Source organism: Lepidochelys olivacea, assembly GCF_965140295.1.
Source record: "Lepidochelys olivacea isolate rLepOli2 genome assembly, chromosome: 9".
In the NCBI taxonomy this organism is placed as follows: domain Eukaryota; kingdom Metazoa; phylum Chordata; order Testudines; family Cheloniidae; genus Lepidochelys; species Lepidochelys olivacea.
In genome coordinates this window covers 67,355,618-67,370,893 of record NC_140419.1, presented here as the reverse complement: position 1 = coordinate 67,370,893, position 15,276 = coordinate 67,355,618, and the positions used below count along the sequence as shown (strand labels likewise).

The following is a 15,276-nucleotide window of genomic DNA, read 5'->3' as shown; positions in this document are numbered from 1 at the left end:
ATGAGTACATATGTAATCTAATATTTTTCTGCTGATTTGTCTGAATTAATGTTGTACTGCAGTCATACCTTGTGAGATTTCAGTATGGTGTAAGTATCATACATTAAGATGGTTTTAGAGTTGGAGACTTTTTATGCAAATCCAAGTGATTAAGAAGTTTAAATTGGTGATCCAGTAATCTTCCCTTACTGTGCTTGCTGTTACAGCTTTTCAGATGACTTGTAAAACAGGTCCTCATCACTTCCGCAAGACAGGATCTTGTTCAAAGCATATCTGAAATATAGGAAATTAAATAGTCATAAACCACACAGTAAGTCTTTTGAAATGTATCACAGAGACTTGTCTCATCAATATTACTTTTCCCAATAGTACTGGTTGACAGATAATCAACAAGAAACTTGGAAACTTTGAGTTCTTTTGGGGCACTTTAGACAATTCAGCTGTCCTAAAATCCAGTTAAGTACCAATACCAACAGCAAATTCGTTTGCATTTTCCACTATTTCCCCCCACGCTGCATCAGATCTTGCTGATTTTTGTTGTTTTTGATTTCCTTTGATCAAGTGTGTAGTACGTAGTAAAACAAGTCCACTTTATTGAAGTTGCTCTGATGATGCATTTGTCACACCAGTTATTCTTTTCAAGATAAGCATATACAATAAGAAAGGTGACTTTATCTTAGCTTGGAATCCAGTTGGCTCGGCTAAAACTTTTGAATGATATGTGCTGACTCAGATACAGTGAGAATGGCTTCATAGTGCAGTTTTATCCAATAAAACCACCTGGTAGCTGTCATTTACTCTAGTTGAATAATTTTTTGCTGGAGCTGTTTCTGAGCTTGAACAAATAACTTGTGTCTGGTATTGCTTTTGACTACAAAGTGACATGACACTTGTACAATGATAAAGAATTCTGTAACTTTGGGCATATCTGAGATAGTGTTGACTAAAGCAAAGTTTTGCTTGTGGGCGTGGCAGTGAATGTACCCACATGGAGAGCCTTCTCTTTTATTCTTGCTTGAACTCCGTTAGTCAACTCATTCATGATGTTTGCACTGTCTTAGCATTGTCCCACACAAAACTTCAAGTGGAGTCTCATACTGCATACTTTGACATAAAGTTTGCTAAGGAATCAGTACAAATTTTTCACATCTGATAATTATCAATAGCTCTTCCTTTTACATGAAGGTATTGGATAGTTAGAGTAAGGTGTTCCTTCTTAGAAATGTCTTTAATCTCATCAAGGGAAACAGGAGAAAATAGTCGTTTCTTGATCTTGAATGTCAGCTGTTGTTGTTCTCTCTCTTCACCAGAAACACAAATTAGATCATTCTGACATTTGTGAGATAAGTAACGACCATTCCAACATTCCCTTTTTGAACATAGGTTTGTATCTGTACACATGTGAAGTCTACACAGAGTTAAATCCTTGCTTACTTGAAACCAGGTTTGGTTTCTGGCCCTCGTGACACAATATTTTACCATTGGTGGAGTTGCTTTTCCTGAAAGTAAGGACATTTAGAGTTAACTCTCACATATATGCCACGGCATACTGTGACAGGGTCGGGCCAGATGGCTACAGGAGAGTGATAGAAGGCAGATTTATTAGCCCCAGGTTAAGTAGGTCCCTTTTCCCTGGGTCAGGTAACAGGGAAGGTTCCAGAACAATCAGAAACTTTCTGGAAACAATTAAGGCAGACAGGCTGATTAGAACACCTGCAGCCAATCAAAAAGCTACTGGAATCAATTAAGGCAGGCTAATCAGGGCACCTGGGTTTAAAAAGTAGCTCACTTCAGTTTGTGGTGCGCATGTGAGGAGCTGGGAGCAAGAGACACGAGGAGCTGAGAGTAAGAAGGCATACTGCTGGAGAACTGAGGAGTACAAGCATTATCAAACACCAGGAGGAAGGTCCTATGGTGAGGAGAAAGAAGGTATTGGGAGGAGGCCATGGGGAGGTAGCCCAGGGAGTTGTAGCTGTCGCACAGCTGTTCCAGGAGGCACTCTAGACAGCTGCATTCCACAGGGTCCTGAGCTGGAACCCGGAGTAGAGGGTGGGCCTGGGTTCCCCCCAAACCTCCCAAATCCTGATCAGACACAGGAGGAGTTGACCGGGACTGTGGGTTCATGAAAACGGCCAAACTGAGGGCTGGCCTGAATCTTGGAGGCAAGCAAATCCGCCAGTAAGAGCAAGACCCACCAAGGTAGGGGAGGAACTTTGTCACAATACATTATGAAACCAAGGCAGTGCAGCTTTAATAGACTGTAGCCTCTAATACACTGGGTATGGTGCTCTTAATAAACAGATATTTCTCAGTCCAGTTAGTGAGTGGAAACTTGTAATCTGAATCTGAACTCATTCTAGTTCTGGACAGCCATTTCATGTTTCAGTATAGGTCTTTTTTTTTTTTTTAATTCCTCCGTAAACATAAGATACATCAGCCACATGGTTACTATGCATAATATATCAAGATAATTTTCCTGCATATTATTTAAAGCATAAAAAGTCCTATTGATATCCAGGATAGAAATGTCATTCTTTTCAGTAAGGTTTTATAATATAATAGTGTATTTTGGAACTAATGCACTGTAACATTACTGTCAAAACTGCTGATAGAGTGATGCTTTTTAAGTAAGAAGAACAGACATCTGCATTACTCTTCTTACTCAGTATCTCTTTATGTAAAATAGCTGCACATTGTATGTTTGCCATGCAGTGTTCTGTTTAAATTGCACTGTGCAACTCTTCTGTTTTTTTAATAGATAGTTTTATAACAAAAAGCAGATGACAATACTGGCAAAACTTAACATTCAAGATGTTCAGCCATCATTTTGCTGTGGCGGGACACGGGGCCAGGGCGTTTTTCAAGTGATTGTCCACATGGATTTCACTCTTGGTGTACATGCATACTGGTGTGCAAGATCTCGTTGTCTGGCTATTTCAAAAGAATGACAGGAGACATTAGATATGGCTCTAATCAGGCCGCAACTTTATTATTAGATGTCTGGGACTAACCTGTAGTGCAGGCGAAAACCCCCACAATTCAGCGGGGGTGGGGGGGTGCTTTTTTCAGCCCACCCCCACCCCACACCTTTCCATTCATATCCCTCCAGCAGATCCACTGGCAGGAACCTCCAATTCCAGGAGTGCAGGGGGGCTTCCACCCTTTTTCATGCAGGTCTCCCCAGCAATTCCGTTGCCGGGACCTTACCGCCCCCCCCCACTTGTAGGAGGGGTAAAGGTGGACTATAATGATGGGGGGTTGGCTCCCTGCTGTACCAGTCAGGAGTCCCCAGCTGCCCTGGCTTGCTCAATTACCAAGCACCTTTGATCAGTTCTTTTCCCAAGCCATTTATCTGTTCTTTTGTGCCTTAATTTATGGAGTACTGCACTGAACATCCGCTATACACCTAAATAAAGAGTTGCGACATACAGCCTACCACCCATCATGCTATGCATGAACAGAGCCCACCTGAACCTGCTGCGAGGATGGTGAAGAAACCCCCACTGCATCTGGCCAATATGGTGGTAAGCGTATGCCTAAGTTTAATTCAACCAGTTGGTTTATATAAAGTATTACTTCATGTTATGGGCAAGATAGGGTTCCTTGCCTCTGCACATAGAACCACAATTGTCAACGTTATGTCTGCAGGATTTGAGATTGATCAGACCTGAGACATATCAGTGTCTGTAAGCAATGGGCACTTGAGATGTCTTTTATGTCTAGAAGAACATGTTTCTGAGCATTGCTCAGTATGCAAATCTTTTTCAAAGCACACTCTGAAGGCAAGAAACTATTTCACACAACACACAGTCAACCTGTGGAACTCTTTGACAAGGGATGTAAAACTATAACTGGATCAAAAAAAAAAAGGAATTAGATAAGTTCAAAGAAAATAGTTCCATCAATGGCTATTAGCCAAGATGATCAGGGATGCAACCCCACGCTCTGGTGTCCCTTGGCTTCTGAATGCCAGGTGCTGGAACTGGATGACAAGAGATGGATCACTTGATGATTGCCTTGTTCTGTTCATTCCCTTTGAAGCATCTGGCATTGTGCACTGTCAGAAGACAGGATACTGGGCTTGATGGACCATTGGTCTGACCCAGTATGGCTATTTTTGTGTTCTGAAAAGGTAGACTGCAGCTGCATCTTCTAGAAACATCAGACATTTTTTGATCCCAATAAGCAGTTGGAGAGATCTCCACCTAGTCAGTCACACTTCTCTCATGTCACCCAGAGACACACTTCTCTCATGTCACTCTGACCCTTATCGCCTCAGCTTCATTGGTTGTGAAGGCTCCCAGAGCACACTGAACACTGCTATTCAAAAATCTGATTTTGTGTGCCTGGGGCACAAGCACATCAAGAGTGAAATCTGTGTGGACAGTACATCTCCAAGAACCACAATTACTGTAATGTAAGTAACTGTTCTTTCTAAAACACGATCTTCTTTTATATTGGGAGTACAAACACTTATGCGTCAATCAATCAAACTGTTATGCTGATGTGATCTCAACTTTAATGCCATCTTAACATAGTGTTTGTCTGAGAAGTTGAAGGGATGCTCACTGTGCTGAATGTTGTTTTAGGCTGCACTCCGAATCCCTTTTATAAACTCTAAAACCAACTAATTTAAAGAAAAAGAGAAAATGTCAACTCAGAGGGTAAAATATAAAATCTTATTTAATGCTGTTAGGGCCTCTAAACATATTGTAGTGGTAACATTTAATGGTGTTCTGTAATTGAGTGAGTGAACAGGTGTACAAGTATATTAGTTAACATGCAACTGCTAATTTCCAAAAGCCATGTGTGCTTACAGATTTTTGTACCAACTACTAGAGTAACCTCCTTCCCTCCTCTTAATTAGGTCTCTGAACCATTACAACATGTTTGTGTATGTTCCTTGTGATTAGTACCATTAATCTTGTTTTATATATTTTGAACTTCTAGAACATTTTGACTAATGTCATTGTTACGTCTTCATATGCTAAACAGGTGTAAAATGGAAATAGTTCTTTCTGTGGGATATATTAGTTAGTTCACAGATGTAGGTATCACTGAAGACACATGCTTTATGTACATGCAGTACATAACATAGAAGAACGGAATGGAAAACAATCTCTTACAGCAGGTTGCATCATCTCTTTTTCCTCCAGCTTTGATAAACAAATACATTATTACTCACAAAATAGAACATAACACCAAATGAAAACAAAATCTTGATTGCTTACCAACATGTTTAATTTAGACTCTCTCTTTGTTGTTCTGGAAAGAGTTGTTGCTGGCCTTTCCCAACACCTGAACCTTTTAATTTTCCTTGATTTGAGTCGCATTCTCTCTCCCTTTCTGGTTGAGGCAGAGAGTGAAGAGAAGCAAAGAATAAAAAAGTGAAATCACTGTATATGTGTAGACATTATGAGGCACTGATGTGCAGAAGTTAAAAGATACATTTCTTTTGGTCTTTTAGTGAATAATTAAGTGAATTAATTTAGTGAATTAATTAAGAAAGGTTCCACTCATCCCAATTTAGGGAAATCTATCTTTAAAGCGACTAAACAAAAAAAAAGTATTGTTTTCCATTTAAAATTAATCTCATGCTGTCCATTTCATTATGGTTTTTTTTTTTCTTGAGAACCAAGTATTTTGAATAAAGGAGTTTGCCAGTGAAGAATAATTAACGTATAAATCAGCATTCAACCAAGTGAAACAATGAATGCTTGTTTACTGTAACCTGCTTTTGTTTTAATAACACTCAGAATGAGGCTAATTTCTTAATTACCCTGATTTTCAACATATCTATGAATATTTTGTTTTTGTTGAAATATGTTTTCTGAACAAATGCTTCTTCCCCCTTTTTGTTCAGTTTTTGATTAATAGGTTTCAGGTTAAGTAAAAATTATATTCACTTCCTTCAATGCAGTATCCCTTTTGGCAGATATATTTGTAAATTACAAAAACAAGAGTTAGTATAAAATTATAACACAAACACTGTTTCAGAATGAATTTAGGATTCTAAATAACACAAACATTTATTGTACTGGAAACCCTGAGATAAGGGTCTGACACAGAATTTATAAATCACTTCCTCTTTCTCTTTTAACATATTAATCAGTACTCTACATGAGTACGAATAAAAAATCAAAATTTGTATAGCAACCTTTTCTCTGACACAAGAAATCTGATTTCAGACTTTAGTGTTTTGTGTGTGTGTATAAATATATCTCTGCACTGCAACTCATTGAGTCTAAAGACATCTTCCTTCCTAAGTATTATATTTTAACATTTGTATACATGTTTTATATATATTTCAACTATTGTGTGTATGTGCATACACAAGCACACATGTAAAGATTGCAGTAAAGTAATGGCTGTTGCAGAAAACATTGTCAAAAGATTCACCATGCTCAAAAACTACGGAAATTACAAGATAAAAATAAAATTGCCTTTGTTGAAATGTCTGACCTTGCTCTTGTTTCATGAATTCAGTTTATTTCAGATACATTTTGTTGACACATTGCATATGTGGTCCACAACAAGTACTGTATTAAGCTGAAGTCAACAATGCATGTTAGTATAACATCTGACACAGACATTTCTTAATCACGAAGTTAAAACAAAAAAAAAAGTAATGTATCCATGATCAAAGTGAAGGTTCCTACATGATTTTATTCATACTTACCATAGTATATGCATGGGATTTCAAGAGCTTGCTTATTATGTGGTCACTCCTTTTTTCCATCAAAAGGAAGCTAGATATACACTACTTCTCTAATATTATCTTCCATTTATGCAAATGCTGTAGTTTCCATGGGGATGTTGTAAGAAGAATGAAAGAGGAAAGTGGTCCACACAACTGAATGGGAGAGATGTCTGAGAAACTGTCTCTATTAGGGCAGAATCTACACTCTGAAAAAGTTTGATAATCTCAGAATTTTACTGTCATCCATTTGTAGATTTCTTTAATTTTTAAATTAAATGGAGATGTCAAGATGCCATAGTAAAGGGTATTTAATAGGATTTAAAATTAAAATTATGCTTATTTCCTTTGCAGTCCAGCTAGAATAGAGAATCATTTGTTTATATTTTCCCCATTAATTTACATTGTCATTTAAGATCACTGACATAAATCTATCCTATGTATTTTACTGCAGATGCAAATATGGTTATACTACTTAAACTCACTGAGCACGCACCTACTGGTGTATAATTCAACATATATGTTAAGGTTGCCATGGTAACTTGAGCAACACTTAATCAATGTAACTAATAATGAAATATAATTAATTCTCTGAGTGACACATCCTATTAATGCACAATATATTGTTTCAGTGAAGGGAGAGGAGGGGGAGAGAATGCAAAAAGCAATGGCAGCAGAGGACTTAACAATATCCTTATCTCCAGTAGCGCGCGCGCGTGTGTATATACACCCACACACACATTCAAATAAGTGTTTTTTTTTAAACCTACAGATTTCTTTCAAATATAAGGCATAATGGTATAAATAATAGAGATGAATGGAAATGCTACCGGGTTGCATTCTCTAGGTTTTTGATTAATGTTTAGCTGTTACTGTATTAATCATTCAATGTTACTTTGTTAAACTGCATTTTAATCTTGGTTACATATAGCAGCTAAACAACTTGTCGTGTTGCATGTACCTACTGGGATATAAGTTAATAGGGGAGTGCTGTAACCACAAACATTACAAAAGGACAGTTTTACTAAACTAGACTGGGGAAAGGATCATAACCAAGTTTAGTTTATTTATGCTGATACCCACGCATCAGTGCAAAACTAATGAATTTTTAACACAATATTATATAAAACATTTGACTTGAAAGAAATAAGAAAATGTAGTAGAAATATGTTACTTAGTAGAGTAATTACTGCTACTTACCTGAGTTGTTAGTTTTAATAATTATTGAAAATTTGGAATGACTGCCTTACCACAGTACTTTTACTAGCCACAGATTTATGCTACAATGTGAATGTTAAAATTTTGCATGGATATTAACTATTAAATTACTGTCTGAGGAGTAAATATTTGTCATTACTTTCCCAAGAGAGCTCTCCAAGCATAACCTGTGGATAATGTGCATTACCATATAATAAACAGGAGCAAATGCAGTGGCAGAGTAGACTCTCTGATGACAATTTACAAATATTGATCAAGACATGTAGGTAAATGAACGACAAAATTGATTTAAACTGCCGGCAGTAACTTTCTTAATTTAACAATAGATGAGGGGTGCTTTTATGCTAGCCCCTTCTCTTGCACCATCATTTAATTGGATCTTGTGTGGAGTTACAGGGCTCCAACCATATAACCAGTGATTCAGAGTAGACTCTTTTCAGCCTATCTCTAGGACTCAGCTCACTTCTGAATACTCTAGCTCTCCATCTGTGAGGGAGGTAGCCAGGGGAGCCTCTGTCTGTGAAATTTTAAGATTTACCCTTCTTCCTACAGACAAAAGATCTACCAGCCAAATCCCGGGTCTCATTTAACTCTGGGATCTGGCCCTTTTTATTTTCACTGGACATTGGCTGCAAATTATGATGAACAAAACATTTGTACATTATCTCTTAATATTAAAATTCCCGTTCTTTTTCCTTTTAATCTAACTGCTCCACAGTGCTGCAAGGAATGCGCGCGCGCACACGCACACAACCAAACCTCCACTCCCCCCTACCCCCCCCCCCCGCAAAATATATCAAACGCATCATAACACACCCCACCAGATCTTCACCAATTTGGCCCGACTGGAAAAAAATTCCTTCCTGATCCTGAAAACAAGTAACTATGACGTTTTGGAAATGCAGATCCATATAACTTCACTACAGGAACGGAAGCAGTGGGAAGTGGGGCAGTTATTGGGACAAGATTGTCCCCCAGACACTGGGGAAGGCTTTCAATTGAATAGAGAGGGAGGTGATAGCCAATAAAAGTCTATTGGTGACTGATAGTTGTAAAATTAAATCCTGCTTTTGATATCATTATATACTAATTGAATTGTTGATTCTGCAGATATGAACACTTGAGTAACTTTAAGCATGGGAGTAGGCCATTGCTATTGCGCTCAATGGACCTACTCTGTTGTGTAACGTTACTTATGTGTAGAAGTGTTTGTAGGATCAGATCCTAGGTGACAGTTACTCATTCTTGATTTGTATCCTTCAGTTATGTCTCAGAAGGCATTGACCTTCTAATCTCAAATGGACAAATATTTGTATCATAATTTTTAAAGATGACCTAGAAAAGGGTGCAAGCTAGGTTAAATGATTTTTTGCGGTTGTGTCCTGGTTTTCCTGAAAGTGTTTTGTTTTGCTGGGTTTTTTTCGGGTAGAGGGCTCTTGGAAGAAGTGTGGTGTTCACTCCCATGTTACAGTTGAAGGAGGTGAAGTGTTGCATTTTTGATAGAAACCTGCTTTCTTCCAAACATTCATTGGTCACTGGAAATTCAAAAAGTGTAAACAAACAAAGAGCAAGTTGTACACAGAACGACTAAATGTGCCTTCTCTTTTCCGTTGCTCAGTTGTCAACCATGTGTGGTTTGTGATAAGATAATTTCATTAGTTTGGCATTCATTATTGTCTTCCAGAATAATAAAATTATGAATTTCTTAAAGTTGAAAAACAAACAACGAACTTTTAGAGACCACCTTTAAGCATCTTAAAAAGCAAATCTACAAACCCTTTTTTTCCTTTTTGTATTACCTCTAAGGACCGTCAGATATAAAGAAAGCCATGTGTGTGCATTTGCTTGATAGAATTTAAGATTAATTTAATTGGTACCTGTGAAATTTGCATGAAAAATATTTGTCCAGTTATGCAAAAAAGTGTTCGTATGTACGTGTTTAAAATTTAAATGTGTGTGTTAGTATATATCATTTTATAAGTTCCAAATATAAAACTTTCAGTCAGATAAGCAAATGTATTAATCCAAAACCTAGAATATTCATAATAGTTGTGATTTGATTTTATGCATTACAGCAACGGTATTCATAATTTTAATTTAAATTATTAAAAATGTAGTAGATGCCTACAGTTTTGAGAGTATTGTCATTAGATCTCATAAACAAAACTGGTCTGTGACTGATGGGTTCAGGACGGTACAGGAAATGGCAGTGCTTCAGCAGATAGCTCTCATCTTCTTTGACCTGTATTGAATCACTGGAGAGTTTATTGTTGAATGTGTTGGATTTAAAAAAAAAAGAAAAACTGAGAAAACAACCAATTTCTGTGATTTTAGTATTTTTGCAAGAGTGGAAGTATACATCCCAGTGTCCTATCAAATTTCAGTTCGTAAATTCTGTATGGCCCTTCTACTGCTTTTTAATTTTGTTTTATTTGCCATTGTGTTTGAGAAGATCTTATTGTGAGCTAACGTGTTTCTTTTCCCTTGAACTGAAGAAAAATTGAGAAGTTATTTTTTCCCCTCTAAGGTAGCATTAGTGTCTTAAATGAAGTTGTATCTGTTAAAAATTTAAAACTATTATTGGTGAATTAGAAATTCATATGTACACATTTATTTTACAGCTAAAAAGGCAGTAGATGATACAGAAGAAAAGAAAGTAGTTCTGCCAAAGAAACGAGTTAAAGAATTAAGAATCTTGGATGGAAAAACAGCACAGAATCTGTGTAAGTAGTATTAAATCATTTATCCGATAAGCAGAAAAATGAGCTTGCAAACGAGCTTTAACTGGTTGTTGTGTTAATTCCCCTTCCCACCTTGTCATTTTCAGTCTACAAGGAAAATAATAAAAGGAAATAAACATTTATTTTCCTCATGATGCTGCAGCTGTTCTGCAGAACCCAGTTCCTTATTCATCTGCTTGTTGCTGAACTCTGGACAAATAATGCATTATATTGCGTGAAACGCAGTGTAGCAAAATGGTTTTGACAATTCTCCAGACTCATGCAGTGGGGAAATAGGAGCACAACTGCATTCTCTCAACAAGTCTGCAGTCACTTCTGTGGGTCGAGGCATAGGCTCTTAAGAGGAAAAAGAGAGTCAAAGAAGTAGCTACTTCAAATGGCTTTCTCTTCAGGTCTAGGCACATTTCCAGTCAAAACTCACTCAAGATTTACTGCTCTTTACAGTTGGTAGACTTTGTTCTTTGAGTAATTGTATTCCACTGAGGGTTATGCGTGCACACAATGCACCCTGACCTTTTGAAAGTAATGTTGTTTGGCAGTCCGCATATGCACCCTGTGCCACCTCATGATTTTGCCCAATGCGATAAAGGTGCGGCAGGCTGCAGGTGTCTCCAGTTCCTTCTCACCGCCACATGTTCTGAGTTGGAGTTTCTACTCCAAAAGTTTACAAAAATATCCAAACTGTTCATAGTTCAGATTTATTGTTTGTTCTGTATTTTTTTGTTTGATTCCACCTTTTTTGTAGCAGATTTAGAAATTGGGGCGCCATTTAAATGGTGTTTTCTGCCAGACTACTCCCTTCCCCTCTTCCCCCTAGTACCCGGGATTGGGTACTGGATTATGCCAGAGTTGCTGGGGTTCAAAACCTGTACTGCCTGCTCCTTCTCATTTTCCATCAGTGATGAGCACCAGCACTTTCTGTACTGCTTGGGGGAAGCCCATATCATAGCCACGTGCAGTGTCTGCCTCTCCTTTCCTGACCGTACTCAAGAGAACCAGACTCTCTACCTCAGGAGAGACTTTATGGAGGATGCCATGAGACCGGCTTCGGCTCATGGCTAGGGAACCCACTCTGTACGTCAGCCTGAACAGGTGAAAATGCTCCCCATACTGCAGAACCCCCATAGTGTTTCACCAGTACCAATGCTAAGGACTTCACACCGGAGCATAGCCATGAACTAAGGAAGCATGCACATATTAAGCATGACAGTAAGTTTTACTCCAAGTCTGTGAAGGATTTGGCACTGTCCATGAGTTCTGGCCATACTCCATGTCTCACGAGACCGAGAAATGGATGCACTGATTGCTGGATCTGCCGGTATCAATTACAGATCCTGCCACTCCATCTCCTCCAGCTCCACTGGTGTCCCGGGAACTGTGAGTCTCCAGATAGATGCAGTTCCCTCCAGAACGGATACCCCGGGAGATTGGGAAGAGCCCTGAGTGTCCATGAGTTGTTTGCACCTGAGGGACTGCCGTCTCCATGAGCCCCGATCTTACCACCAGTTTGAAGGGACCTTTCGACTGCTATGTCCCTGCTGCCTTCTATTCCAGTAATTCCGACAGTACCACCATTTGGTGAGAATTCTGACTCCTTTGATTCAGACGATACGGATGTCTGACACTGTGTCCATATCTCTCGTTCTGGAAGCATGACTACTGGAATGTTCCAGTGGCACCATGGTAGTTCTCCACCTTACCTTATCCACATAGTTGTTATCTGGCACTGTGGTCCCAGGCTATGCAACAGCAGGTCAACTGGGTTGTGGCCCCAATATTCATGCTCTGAAAGATCCCACTAGGTTCAGGAGAATTTCTCCACGTTGCCACCACAACCCTTGTCAGGTAGGTGCTCCGACAGTGTTGGTTGACATGCTGGTTAGCCCAACTTCACCGGTATCCCTCATCTTCTCCAGATGCAGCCACTCCTTCAATCCCCTCCTCTCTGTTGGACAACTATCACCAGTTCCAAGAATTGCTGTGGAGAATAGCCAATGTCCTATAGATCCCCTTAGAGGAGGTACAAGACAGTCAGCACCAGCTGCTTGACATCTTACACAGTTTGATACCAATGAGTGTGGTCCTACCAACCAGTGGTGACATCCTCCAGTTGGCATGCACTGGCATACCCCAGCCACACATCCACACATCCTGAAAGGGGTTGAGAAGTAATACTGTGTCCCTACCAAAGGGTCAATGTTCCTGTTCTCTCATTCTCTACCGAACTCATTGGTCATCCAGGTGACTTCAGAGTATTCCAAGCTACAACACCCCTGCTCCACCCTCGTGACTCTGCAGTCATGGACATCTTTGACTGATGAGGAACTCCAGTGAGGGATCTTCTCGCATTCCACAACAACAACAGATGCACCCAATATTGTTCAAGGAGAGAAATCAGAGCCCAGTCTCTGTGGGATGCCCTAACCATGAATTGGTGGGACTGCACATGCTATGCTTCCTCCCGCCCCCACCTGGCTCCTCCTACCACAAGTAGTCCACAAGGTCAGATGAGAGAAAGCAGCAACTCCTGATCGCCCCCTGCTGGCCTTACCAATTCGGGCTCCCACTTCTCCTCTGCATGTTGAAGCACCTTCCACTCATGCTTTGGCTGTTCCCAGAGCTACTCACCACAACAGCAGACTCAGACACCCCAACTTGCACACCCGTCGATTGATGGCTTGGTTTTTGGATGGCTACGTCCACTAGCTCAGGAGTACTCTCTGCCAGTGCAAGTGTCCTTTGAAGCATCAGGAAAGACTCCGCAAGGTGCTCATATTGAGCCAAATGGATGCATTTCACTTCCTGGGCTACACGACAGGGCCTTGTCCCCGAAGCGATGGGCATCCCACTACCCTTGGGGTATTTCCTCTTTCTGAAGGACTCGGGACTAGCACTCAGTTCCATAAAGCTGCCATTAAGCACTCTGAGCCATAAAGCTGGGGGAGTGAAAGAGCTTGAGGCTACCCCACAGGAAGGAATTCCCAAGTGCGCCTTCCTGGGTTCTCAAAAGGGTTTTTTTGTTTGTTTGTTTTTTTGCATTTGGGTGGTGGCAGCATCTACCCATCCAAGGTCAGAGAGAAGCTGTAACCTTGGGAGTTTAATACAAGCCTGGAGTGGCCAGTATTAATTTTTAGAATTCTTGCGGGCCCCCACCTTCTGTACTCGAAGTGCCAGAGTGGGGAATCAGCCTTGACACCCCCCAATGGGATCTCACCTCATTGACAACCACTCCCTCCTGCTCGCTATTTCTCTTTTCCATGAAAGTCGCTTTCCTTATAGCTATTACATCAGCTAGGAGGGTTGGGAGACATGGTAGCTAACCCTTCTCCCCCTTCAGCACTTTCTATAAAGACAAGGTCTCTTCACGTCTTCACTCTAAGTTCCTACCCAAGGTGGTTTCCGAGTTCCACTTCAGTCAAGTCATACATTTACATACCTTCTTCCCCAAGCCTCACACCTCTAATGGAAAAAGGAGGTCTCACTTGTTAGATGTTCGGAGAGCTTTGGCTTTTCATCTTGATTAGACAAAGCCCTTCCGGAAATCTCCTCGGCTTTAGTAGCCATAGCAGAGAGATTCAAAGGCAAGCCATTTCCACGGAGAGAATCTCCAAGTGGGACTCAGAGTGCATTACGCACTGCTATCAATTATTGGGACAATCCTCCCAAAGAGATTTGGGCCCATTCTACGAGAGCACAAGCATCAACTACAGCCGCACTCCACAGTGTGCCCCTTGCAGACATGTGCAAGGTAGCCATGTGGTGTTCGATACACATCTTATTCCACACACACTGCTCTAGTGCATGATTCTGCCATGGGTGATGCATTTGGAGCAGCAATTCTCCATTCCGCAGTCTCCTTACACTATCTTCCCACATAGGTAGTGCTGGTTACTTGCTCTCGGTGGAATACAATAGGGACTATCCCTCAAAGAAGAAAATGAACATACTTGCCTGTAACTGGAGGTTCTTCAAGATGTGTGGTCTCTATCAGAATTCCAAACGCACCGTACTTACCCTCTGCTGTGGATCCCATAGATCTGTGGTAGAGAAGGAACTGGAGATGCCAGTTGCCTGCTGCATCCTTTATCACCTCAGGCTTAACCATGAGGCTGCATAGGATGCTTGTGCGGACTGTCGAACACTGAAAGCTCCAGCTCCCGGCACATGTGCATAACCGTCAGCGGAATACAGGTAGGGGCCATGCATCTCAAAGAATCTCCAGTTACAGGTAAATAACTTCATTTTCTGTTGCACTCTATCTCCCTCTGGGGAAATTTCTTAGGAGCTGCTATTTGGGACTCTGTGATAGCATGACTCATGAAAAAACTTGGACTCGTCTCTCAATAGCTGTGCCCCTCTAGCCATCTAAAGCACATCCCATTTTGACTTATTGTTGTTGTACCACAGAACTAATTCAGACTAATGACTGTGTGACCTGTTGTTTAAAAGAGCACAAGAGCAAGTGAGAATAGGAGAGCTAGTAATCACAAAACGCATTTCATTTAGATAAGTAAATTTGTACTAATTGTTTAAGTAACACTTCATAGTAGATATGTACTTCTAAATGTAATGTTACGTGTCTCAGAAATATAATGAAATCTTAGTAATGAAAGGTCTTAC

At 40.2% G+C, this 15,276-nt stretch overlaps 1 protein-coding gene and 1 long non-coding RNA gene across 2 annotated transcripts in view; one reads left to right on the top strand and one right to left on the bottom strand.

Annotated features, from left to right (window-relative positions):
• Nucleotides 1–15,276, top strand: part of DIAPH2 (diaphanous related formin 2) — an 813,565-nt gene that overhangs the window by 280,836 nt on the left and 517,453 nt on the right. Inside the window, exon 19 of the mRNA XM_084638844.1 lies at nt 10,537–10,638. Coding sequence (XP_084494970.1) covers nt 10,537–10,638 — 102 coding nt within the window. The remainder of the gene's footprint in view (nt 1–10,536; nt 10,639–15,276) is intronic.
• LOC311526126 lies at nt 147–6,752 on the bottom strand. The gene is made up of 3 exons (XR_014712952.1): nt 6,680–6,752; nt 5,232–5,346; nt 147–273 (listed from the first exon to the last, which is right to left on the bottom strand). It is a non-coding gene; the product is annotated as an uncharacterized lncRNA (long non-coding RNA).